General features: G+C 44.5%; 1 protein-coding gene across 1 annotated transcript in view; it reads left to right on the top strand.

Moving 5' to 3' along the window:
• The window catches only part of gnmt (glycine N-methyltransferase), a 44,778-nt gene that overhangs the window by 21,621 nt on the left and 11,146 nt on the right, over positions 1-12,011 (top strand). Inside the window, exon 2 of the mRNA XM_060856224.1 lies at positions 8,777-8,904. Coding sequence (XP_060712207.1) covers positions 8,777-8,904 — 128 coding nt within the window. The remainder of the gene's footprint in view (positions 1-8,776; positions 8,905-12,011) is intronic.

Below are 12,011 nucleotides of genomic sequence, written 5' to 3' on the forward strand. Positions count from 1 at the left end.
ATTAATGATTTAGATGTGAGCATAAGAGGTACAGTTAATAAGTTTGAAGATGACACCAAAATTGGAGGTGTAGTGGACAGCGAAGAAGGTTACCTCAGTTTATAATTGGATCTTGACCAGATGGGCCAATGGGTTGAGAAATGACAGATGGAGTTTAATTTCGACAAATGCGAGGTGCTGCATTTGGGGAAAGCAAATGTTAGTGGGACTTATGCATTTAATGTCCAGGTCCAAGGAAGTGTTGCTGAACAAAGAGACCTTGGAGTGCAGGTTCATAGTTCATTGAAAGTGGAGTCGCAGGTCGATAGGATAGTGAAGAAGGCATTTGGTATGCTTTCCTTTATTGGTCAGAATATTGAGAATAGGAGTTAGGAGGTCATTTTGCGGCTGTACAGGTCATTGGTTAGGCCACTGTTGGAATATTGCATGCAATTCTGGTTTCCTTCCTATCAGAAGGATGTTGTAAAACTTGTACTCGTTCAGAAAATATTTACAAGGATGTTACCAGGGTTGAAGGATTTGAGCTCTCGGTAGCTGTTGAATAGGCTGGGGCTGTTTTCCCTGGACCATCAGAGGCTGAGGGATGACCCTATAGAGGTTGGTACAATTGCAACATTTAAATGTCACCTGGATGGGAATATGAATAGGAAGGGTTTGGAGAGACATGGGCTGGGTGCTGGCTGATGGGACCAGATTAGGTTGGAATATCTTGTCGGTATGGACGAGATGGACCGAAGGGTCTGTTTCCATGCTTGTACATCTCTATGACTGTGGAACAGTAAGGTCTTAAACTTGAACCTCCTGGCTCAGAGCTACCATTGAGCTATAAGAACCCTGAGCTGAAACATGTATCCTGAATTTCTGCAGTTCCTACCATCACCTTACCTTTAGCTCTTTCTGACTTAGTAATGCAGGATTGCTGCTCAGAATTGGCTTCACCCAGCTTCCACCTTTTTCCCCCACTATGTGTGGGATGTCAAATGCAGCCTGATTCCTCTTTTTATATCCTGAAGTGCTCTTACACACAAATGAAATTGTTTTGCTCCCTCTTGCCAAATCGCCTGTAAATGTGTTTTTAAATCTATTCACCATCAGCAATCAACCTGTTCCCATGTCCTGCATGTAGTGCTGTGACCCACCCATAATCAATCCTACCTGTTGCTATTCAGCCTAATTACATAAATTGCCCAATTCACTGTGTAACTTATCTTGGCCCCACAGTTACTTAATCAACGCTGCAGAATTTGCCAGCGAAGCAAGCATTGCACAACTATTAAACAATTCAAATTCCCTTGCTTTGTCTGGAACTGCTGTAATGTTTGAGGAGCTGTTTGCACTCAGTGATCCCCATTCACCTTTTTGACAGGAGAATAGAGGTGGGAATGCTGCCAGTGCACTTTGTAAGTGGTAGGCAGGGTTGGTTAGACTGGTCTGAGACATAAATAGGCTGAGTTCTAGAGCAGTAAGCAAATCACAATGAGTGGGATTTCCCTCTCTTAAGACTAGGCGTGAAGGTGGCCATCAAAGCAGGGTGGATTTCTGATCAGAGGCAGATCAGATTTTTAAATTTGTTATTGGAATACGAGCACTGTCAGCAAGACCTGTATTTATTGCCCGTTTCTAATTGCCTGGGTGATCTTCCGTCTTCAACCACTGTAGTCCATTTGGTAAGCCATATCCACAGTGCGAGTGGGTTGGGCGTTCCAAGATCCTGAGCCAGTGAGATTGAGAAATGGCCATATGTTTCCAAGTCAGATGGAATGTGTCTTGGAAGGGCTGTCCCCGTGCATCTGCTGCCCTTGTTCCAGGTGGTCGAGTTGGCAGGTTTGGAAGATGGACAGCTGAAGGAGCCTTGGTGAGCTACTGTAGTGTATCTTGTAGATGTGTTGCCGGTGAAGGATGTCGAGGATCGGACATGAAGCTAAGTTATTGTGCACCTCGCAGCTCATTACATTTGCACGGGTAAAAGAGCAGGGTTTTATGGTGCCTGTTGAAAAGGCTCCCAGACAACTGCAGCCACGGGCATTAACCTCTGTCCATCATCCCCCCGCCCCCAACCTCCCCTGGAGATGTCAGAGACTAAGCAAAATGAGGCATCACTTATTGGCAGTCCTTCCCATGTCATCCTACTGAGAGAGGGAAGGGCAGATTTCTTCCCTATGGGGAGCAGGGAGCAGCTACTCTGACTGACAAAAGCATCCTGGTGACTGCAGTATTCTAGAAAGAGTTTGAACAATTTGCTATGTTCCTTCAGCGTATGGGCCAATATCTCCTTAATGCTTCATGTCCCTGTGAGTGTGTGTTGGCAGTGTAGAGACCATGACAACATAAGAACTCTGAGCAGGAGTAGGCCATCCAGCTCTTCGAGCCTGCTCCACCATTCAATAAGATCATGGCTGATCTATTCGTGACCCCTACTCCACTTACTCGCCCTGTCACCATAGCACTTAATACCTTTACTGTTCAAAAAAATTACCTACCTTAGCTTTAAAAACATTTAATATGGAAGCCTCAATTACTTCACTGGGCAGGGAATTCCACAGATTCACAACCCTCTGGGTGAGGAGGTTCAGTCCGAAATCTGCTCCCCCTTATTTTGAGGCTATGCCCTCTTCTCCTAGTTTCACCCTCCAGTGCCAGCCCATCCTTTCTCAGATAAGGAGACCAAAACAGCACGCAGTACTCCAGGTGTGGCCTCACCAGCACCCTGTGCAGCTGCAGCATGACCTCCCTGCTTTTAAAGTCAATTCCTCTTGCAATGAAGAACAAAATTCCTTCAGAGGACTGCCACACAGGGGGTTGTGTGATTGGTATCACCATCAGAGGCTTCATGTTCATTTGGTATTTCTCACTTCATCGTAGTTACTGATGTATCTCCAAACAGATCTTCCTTTCAGTTCTGACATGGTTCAGCAGGATATCAAACTTGGGACTTCCTGTGCCCACATGAGCAAAGGATGGGGAAGCGGCAGATTAGTGATTTGTTCGGCAGGTATTAATCAAAGAACTGCAGATGCTGAAGATCTGAAACAAAAGCAGAAATCGCCCAGAGAAACCTGACAGGTCTGGCAACATCTGTGGAAAGGGAGCAGCGTTAATGTTTCGAGTCCAGAGACCACTCTTCAACACCCACATCCCATGGGGGAAAAAAATCAGGTCACTGACACTCCATTGCAACTGCGGGAACATGGAAGTCTGAGAGCTTTTCACCGCAGGCTTGTGTGCACGGCAAGGGCACAACCACAAAAGGTAGTCTGTTGAGATCAGCCCCAGTTGTCTGACCCGATCAGAGTTGCTGCTGTCAGCTGGTGTAACTACCATGCTTGGTTAGGCTTAGAGGCCTAGTTGGCTTTAACCCTAACGCTGCTAAAGCGTTTAACACCAACCAGTCAGACCGCATACGACTGAGACTGGGGACGCTTCACCAGTTACATTGTAAGTGTTTGCGCAACAAAATGCATTGGTTTTGAGCAGCCAAGTAACTAAAGAAATCTGTACTCCCTGAAGTTTGAGCGATGAAGCTTTCCTGGCCAGGAACGCACCTCATATATCGTCAAGTTTGTGAACGCATGTTTTTGGCTAGCAAGATGGAATCGCGGTGGGCTGGGGGGTAATGAGTATTCAAGACAAAGGCACAGTAAGTTCTCAATTGTAGCTGACCCACCTGAAAAGTTCGGAGAACTTAATAACGAAATGTTAACTTACCCCAACCGCAACCCCCCCCCCCCAACACCAACAACTTTCCATTAAACCCCACCTACCGCCATCCTCTGAAAAGCTCCAAGAGTTCAGAAAATTCTGTCCCATATTTCATGAGATCACGGGGTGGGGGGGCAGGAGCATGCTGAGACAATGGGTCAGCCAGGATGGTCAGGCTTGTGGAGATTGGGAAATTAACATTGAGCCCCTACGCAATCCCTCCCTCCTTCACCACTCCCTCATATTGTTCTAACTCTGATAGCAGTTCCCTTTCAAACGCCTCACTAGAGAGGGGCAAATGATCAGGAAGGAATTTGCTTTGTGGGTTTGTTTTTGTTAAGAAGTGAATTTGCAAAGTGTCTCAGCTAGCTCTTTCGAAGAAAGCAGCCTCAAAACACATGAGGAGCTGCATCTTTCAGATGAGATGCTGAACTGTTTGCAGATCTGTGCTTTCTGTTTGCTCTTTTTCAATCCAGGATCTATTTCATCATCCTTCCTACAGCCCATGTGTCCCTGTGGGCACTGCTGCCATCTCTCTGTCACTCACTGTTACTGCATGCAACTTGTTTCCTCTCAATTGTTTCGGTCCACTTTAAGTCTCTGAATACCGATATCCAATTGAGTATGCTGTTTGATTTCTTTCCCCTCTTAGAATAGTGAACATTTCAAAAGCGCCATACAGCACTTTGGAGCATCCTGCAGCAATTCGTAAAACGCAGACTTTTTTTCTTTATTATGGCTGAGATCAGTTTCAGTCAAAGACCCATTTGCCCAATTGATCAGTTTGAATTCTATCGTTTAGGCTGGGTGGAGGATTCGAACAGGTTAGGTCTGGTTTTGTCGTCCTGAGCTGTCTCAGGTAAGCAGTATTATTCAGGGAGTTGCTGGAAGCGGGCCCAAGTGCTCAGCTGTGCGTAAACATGTTTGTCTAGTGTTCACATGAACACGTGTACAGGGGCAGAATGAGATTGGGGGTCAGCTCCAACAGAATGTCAAAAAGTCATAGCCCTGGGGGCCATTGCATGGTCACCGTAAACTGCAAACCCAGTATGTAGCTTAGACGTAAACCAGGCAAGCACTACACAAACTAATCTCTGTGACAACAACACTGCAGACTGCTGCTTCAATGAAGAGGTCTGGATCGAGGAAAGTTTGCATTTTTCACATAAAGAAACATTCTAAGGTGTTTCCCAGAAGTCTTATAATCAAAATATAACACTGGGGCATAAAATGAAATATCAAATGCAAAGTACTACAGATGAGTGCTGGAGAAACTGAGCAGGTCTAGCAGCATCTGTGGAGAGATAAACAGAGTTCATGCTTAGAGTCCAGTGACCCTACTCTGGGAGGGATGATGGAGTGGCTCAGTGGTTAGCACCACTGTCTCATAGCACCAGGCTCCTGGGGTCGATTCCACCCTTGAGCAACTGTCTGTGTGGAGTTTGCATGTTCTTCCCATGTCTGCTCCAGTTTCCTCCACACAGTCCAAAGGTGTGCAGATCGAGTGGATGGCCATGTTAAATTGCCCGCAGTGTGAAGGAATATGCAGGATAGGTGGATCAGCCATGGGAAAATGCAAGGTTACAGTAATGCTCTTCAGAGGACCAGTGTAGACTTGATGGGCCAAATGGTCTGTTTTCACACTGCTGGGATTCTACGACCTGAGTTCCAAGTAGAACTCAATTCTGAAGAACAGTCATACCCGAAACATTTGTCAGCTTCTCAATGCGCAGATGCTACTGTGCTATTTTTCAGCGTTGTCTGTATTTGTTAAGTAAATGATCAAAATTTTGTCAAAGAGGTAGGTTGTAATGAGTGTGTGAAAGGGGGTAATGAGATAAAAAGGTGTCAGGAGGGAAGACCAGAGCATAAGGCTGCCTGAGGTAGAACAATTAAAACCAGCAATTACTGGGGTGGAATTGTTGAGCTGAAGTAGACTGTAGCTATTAGCAGCAATGCAGCCATGGAGAGATTTACAAACAAGGAGGTGGATCTTGAGGATCCAAGTCTAAACTGCTCAAAGGCAACATGAGCATTTGACGTGGATTTTAAAAACAAGTCATGAACAAAAAAACTGATCGAAAATGCTATCGGATTGTCACAAAATTCCGGCTGCTCATTGCCCTGTCCCACGATAATCCAACTGAGTATAGCTCGCCTGTGAAGATGACTGTCTTCATTCAGTTTTGCCAGGGATGGGCAATCAATGTCAGGTTTGTCAATAATGCACCAACTGTGAGACTGAATGGACAGGTTTGCTGATGGATGCAATTTTAACAGCATGCCTGATTAGCAAAGTTCTGAAGAAGGATCACTGCACTGAAAACTTTAATTCTGTTTCAATCTTCATAGATGCTGAGTTCCTCCAACAACTTCTGTTTTTCTTTTAGATTTCCAGCTCCCATAGTCTTTGTTTTACTTCAGCAAATTTCACTAGCGCTCACAGTCACTTATTTCTCAGTCAAATAACGCTCAGTAGCAGCAGTATGCACCATCTACAAGATGCATGCAGGAATTCACCAAAGATCTTCAGACAACACCTTCCAAACCCACAACCACTTCTATCTAGACTGACCAGGGCAGCAGATACAAGGGAACATCACCATCTGCAAGTTGCCCTCCAAGCCACTCGCAATCTAACTTGGAAATGTATCGCCATTCCTTCACTGTTGCTGGGTCAAACTCCTGGAACTCGTTACCCAATAGCATTCTGGGTCAGACTACAGCATGTGGACTGCAGCGGTTCAGGAAGGCAGTTCACCATAACCTGCTCAAAGGTAACGAAGGACAGGCAATAAATGCTGACCAGTCAGCAAAATGCATCCTCCAAGACAGAATAAAATACACAGTGAAGATAAATTCCTTCTTGTTGTATTTGTTCTGCAGACACCATGATTCATGATGCACCTTGGTGGAGCTCACCTCCTGGAGAAAGTCACGATGCGTGGGGTAGGGCAGACGAGCCTTGGTCATGATCTTGTACGTTATATGAAACCTGAAATTCCCTTGCCCTTCGTCCTCCCTCAAAAAGTGTCTGCTGACTTTACTCATCACATAATTACAACCGAATTCAAGATCAATTTCAGTGAGATAAACAATGGACTATTTATGTTCCTGAAGTAACTCGATACAGTTGGACATCTTTAATATACACAGCCAGTGCTCGATGCATTGCTCAATAGGGTTGTCATGAGCATCAGGCTAGATAAATGTACAATGTTGTTGCTGCTCTACAGCAAAATGCCAAAGGAAAATGCCAAGGTAGGTTCATTTAAGATGCATCTGAACAGATGCATGAGTAGGTGGGGAGAAGGGGGATACAGATGCTTAGGAATTGGGTGATAGGTTTAGACAGTGGATTTGGATCAGCTCAGGCTTGGAGGGCTGAAGGACCTGTTCCTGGGCTGTAAGTTTTCTTTGTTCTTTGAAACATTGCAGTGTTTAGATTCAGACCGTGTATGCATAAAGGCTGAACCACTATGGAGGATCATGAAAACAAAATTCATAGCTTGCACCCTCACTTCCCAGTGTTAACCAACGCAATGTGATTTGAAACAGGAGCCGAGAGCATTCATTTTACTTTTCAAGTTTCGATGTGACAAAGTTGTTAGAAATGTTAAAACTGTTAGAAGAAATTTTTAGTAATTAAAAAAAGTAAAGGAAAACATTAAGTTATTTAAACATTAACATATTTAAAACTATATAAGAGAATAATGTTCGAGGATAGAAAATGTTAGTGTAAAAGCATAGTTGAAAGAATCGAAAATTAATTAGAAGGCTAAATAGTATACATGACAAACACATGCGGGTCCATGAAAATGAGTAGGGCCATAGTATACAAAGCAGGGAGATTATACTGAACTTACATAAGAGACTGACATACCTCAGCTCATGTACCACACCTGATGGAGGATTTAATCTGATCAAAGGGGACAGTTGAGGGTTTCAAGAATCAGACAGAAATTGAACAGTGACAGGAACATTGGGAAGGAGACTGATCAGTGACAGGAACAGGGGATGGGGGAGACTGAGCAGTGATATGGTGGCACAGTGGTTAGCACTGCTGCCTCACAGCGCCAGAGACCCGGGTTCAATTCCCGACTCAGGCAACTGACTGTGTGGAGTTTGCACATTCTCCCCGTGTCTGCGTGGGTTTCCTCCAGGTGCTCCAGTTTCCTCCCACAGTCACAAAGATGTGCGGGTCAGGTGAATTGTCCATGCTAAATTGCCCGTAGTGTTAGGTGAAGGGATAAATGTAGGGGAATGGGTGGGTTGCGCTTCGGCGGGTCGGTGTGGACTTGTTGGGCCGAAGGGCCTGTTTCCACACTGTAAGTAAAGTAATCTAAAAAAAAGCAACAAGGGATAGGGGAGACTGAGCGATGAAAGGAACACAGGCTGGGGGAGACTGAGCGACGATAGGAACACGGGCTGGGGGAGATTGAACAGTGACAGGAACAGAGAAAGTTTGGTTGAATCTGAAAGTCTCATTACACTTAAGTAGTAATGAACTATTATCTTGCATTGCCATAGCCTCTAGGGCTATGATTGAAAAGCTTGGATATGGGGTTAGTGTCACTGGATTGTTGTGGGCACAAAAGGCTGAATGGCCTCCTATTGTGCTGTAGGTGTTTGAGTAAAATTTATGTGTTTCATTATCTTATGATAATAAGATTACCTTCTCTGTGTCGTTTCTGGTTTGGTTTCTCACCTCTTCATTAAAATACACTTAGGCAATGATGCCCACATAATTTGCTGGAAAAATATAGCAGTATTATTTCTTTGAAATAAGTGAGTATGATCCTGCTTTGTGCTGCCTTTTCTTAATTTACAACACACGACTTTGTTGCTGCATTATTTCAAGGTAGCTTGAACTTTAATGTGACAATATGAAGCTAACACATTCTTACGCTAATCTGTGAAGAGGAATGAGCTTGCACTGCAAAGTGATTTTCTCTTGTGCTGCCACTGTATAAACATTACGTTGTGTCCTTGTCAGGGATGATGTTGTCATTGGTGAAGACCTTTTGTTGTAGCTCAGCCAGCCTCCTCTAATAACACTGTCTGCTTTCCTCAACAGAGTGGATTCCATAATGTTAGTGGAAGAAGGCTTCACCATGGTGAGTGCAGATGCCAGTGACAAAATGCTGAAATATGCGTTAAAAGAGAGATGGAACCGAAGGAAAGAAGAGGCGTTTGATAAATGGGGTAAATATTGGGCCTTGAGAGACAGCATAAAAAGGAATTCTTTATCAAACAGAACCAGACGTTGCTGGAGAAACTCAGCAGGTCTGGCCGCATCCGTGGAGAGAGAAACAGAGCTAATTTTTCAAGTCCTGTGACCCTTCTTCAGAGGTTCCTTATGGGAGACTGTTTAGCAAGGTTAGATCTCATGGAATACAGGGAGAACTAGCCATTTAGATACAGAACTGGCTCAAAGGTAGAAGACAGAGAGAGGGTGGTGATGGAGGGTTGTTTTTCAGACTGGAGGCCTGTGACCAGTGGAGTGCCACAAGGATCAGTGCGGAGTCCACTACTTTTCATCATTTATGTAAATGACTTGAATGTGAATATAGGAGGAATGGTTAGTAAGTTTGCAGCTGACACCAAAATTGGTGGTACTGTGGACAGGTTACCACAGAGTTCGATGGGACTTTGATCAGATGGGCCAATGGATTGAGGAGGGGCAGATGGAGTTTCATTTAGATAAATGTGAGTTGCTGCATTTTGGAAAGGCAAATCAAGGCAAGACTTATACACTTAATGGTAAGGCCCTGGGGAGTGTTTCTGAACAAAGAGACCTTGGAGTGCAGGTTCATCGTTCCTTCGTCGTGGATTAGGAGTGGAGTCCCATTTCTTACGTTACCATTAATGGTCTGTCTAGGCCTTAAGCTCAGAGATTGCCCCATAATCTACTTTTCATTTTTGCTTCAAGCTGCTCTTTAAAGGCTATCTCTATGGCCAAGCTTTGGGTCATCTGATCTTCCATCGCCTTATGTGGTTCAGTGTCAATGTTGGCTTTGTAATGCTTCTGTAAGCACCTTTGGATGTTTTGTTATGCTAAAGGCACTATCAAAATGCACAATGTTGATATTTGAAGGGTTATTTCTCATTCAACATTGGAACGGACTCTTGAGAGGGTTCTGTTTACTTCTGCAGTTTGCTGAGTCCGTGTTCCAGCCAATGGGTAGCTCTATCATATGGTCTCTTCTTCAATATTTGTCCCTCAGCTAACAGCATTAAAGTATTTGCTCTCGCTATAGTGCTGAACATCTCTGAGCTGCTGCTTTTCCTATTCTGTAAGAGTAACTGCATTTACATTGGCTATCAAGCTCTATGATAAATCTGGATGATTGAAACAGCTACGCAGAAGAGAAGGAGTGTGTTTGGTTCATGATGCCTGCATTGGCTCTTTTAAAGAGCTATCCAATTATTCTCACTATTTTTCTCTATGAGCGGCACATTGGCTCAGCCATTAGTACGGCTACCTCACAGTGCCAGAGACCCAGGGTCGATTCTAGTCTCTGCTGACTGTGTGAAACACACACACACACACACACTCCTTGTATCTGCTTGGGGTTTCTTCTGATTCCTCCCACACTCCAAAGGTGTGCAGGTTAGGTGGATTGGCTGTGCTAAATTGCCCATAGTATCCAGGGACGTGTAGATGGAGTAGCCATGGGGGTATTGTGGATTGGGTCTGGGTGGGATACCGTTTGAAGGGACAGTGTGGACTCGATGGGCTGAATGGCCTGTTTCCTGCACTGTGAGGATTTTATGATTTTATGATAGATCCCAAAGTTTCCCTTTTCAAGTGTAATCCCATTTTCTATTGAGAGTTACGATTGGATCAGCTTTAGCAACATTTCAGATCGTAAAAGTTTTCTGTAGTTTAATACTCCTTACCTCTTCTTTGGTTCTTCTGGCAATTCTCGTAAGAATGTGTTCTCTAATTACCAACCCTCCTGAAGTGAAATGGAGTTACCTCATTTATTCTGTCAAAATCTATTCAAACAATTACATCCTTCTCTTCCTTAAGCAGAGCAATCCCAGTTTATTTCATCTACACAAACCCGCACAAGGATTGACTTGTTAATGTGAATAGATTTTGAATAGTTTGCAACCTTTGTCTACAGAGTTTGCAGCACAGAAACTCTTGACCTTCTCCTCATTCACTTTATAACAAGCTGTTCATTGAACTCCAAATATGATTAAGTACACATTCCGTATGAGTTTGTAAAGGTGTGTAGCATCCTATGCTTTATTAATAGGGGAACACAGTATAAAAACAAAATGGGAGGACGATGGTGACTTTACCTGACGACAATAAGGCTGTTCTCTTTGTAGATCTACATTGTCACAAAAGCAGTTTGGTTCAATACAGTTGCTTATCAAGTAAATAAACAAAACATTGGACTTTGACTGTATCCAAAAAAACCTCTTGGTGTTCCCCAGGACTGTTTCCCACCCAATCCAATGGAGACTCAAAAGGGAGCTTTACAGTTCTCCAACCTGTGTAATCCCTTTTGAGCTCCTCAATGTTTTCTGGGGTTAACCATTTAATGTTCAGCTTCCACGTTCCCTTGCTGGCCTGCTGCTCCTCCTGTCAGTGACAGTCAGCCAGCAGGGGGCAGTGGTCAGAGAAGAATGCCGGTTCGCCATTGGTGGACGTGCGGGATGCAAACAGGAAATCTATCCTTCAGCGTAAAGACCCATCTGGTCATGACCAGAGGCATCTGTCTGCAGGGTTGCTGAAGACGTTGTGTTGATTAGCAAATTGAACCATTTCCACTGGGAATCTGAATGTGGTGTCCGGTTTGCTGTCAGCTCCTCTGGATTGTTGATCTGCCTCACAGCACCAGGGACCTGGAATCGATTCCAGCCTTGGGTGACTGTCTGTGTGCAGTTTGCACATTCTCCCCCTGTCTGTGTGGGTTTCCCACTGTTTCGTCCCACAGTCCAAAGATGTGCAGGTCAGCTGGATTGGCAATGCTAAACTTTGAGGGAAGCACAGGCAAGGTGGATTAGTCATAGCAAATGCAGGGTTACAGGGATAGGATGAGGGTGGCTGTGTCTGGGTGGGATGCTCTTTGGAGGATCAGTGCTGACTAGATGGGGCGAATGGCCTCTTTCCACACTGTAGCGATGCTGTGACCTCAAACCTGCAACCTAAGAGGGTGTGATTGCAATGAGGTCAGCCAGGTGGACTTCCTAGAATATGTGTTTTCCGTTTGTTAATCTGATCTAATCAGGGAGCCATGGCTGACAGATAAGAACAGGAGTGTCAGACATCCTGTTCACTCTGAGAGCTGGCT

Source organism: Hemiscyllium ocellatum, chromosome 3, assembly GCF_020745735.1.
Source record: "Hemiscyllium ocellatum isolate sHemOce1 chromosome 3, sHemOce1.pat.X.cur, whole genome shotgun sequence".
Taxonomy (NCBI): Eukaryota; Metazoa; Chordata; class Chondrichthyes; order Orectolobiformes; family Hemiscylliidae; genus Hemiscyllium; species Hemiscyllium ocellatum.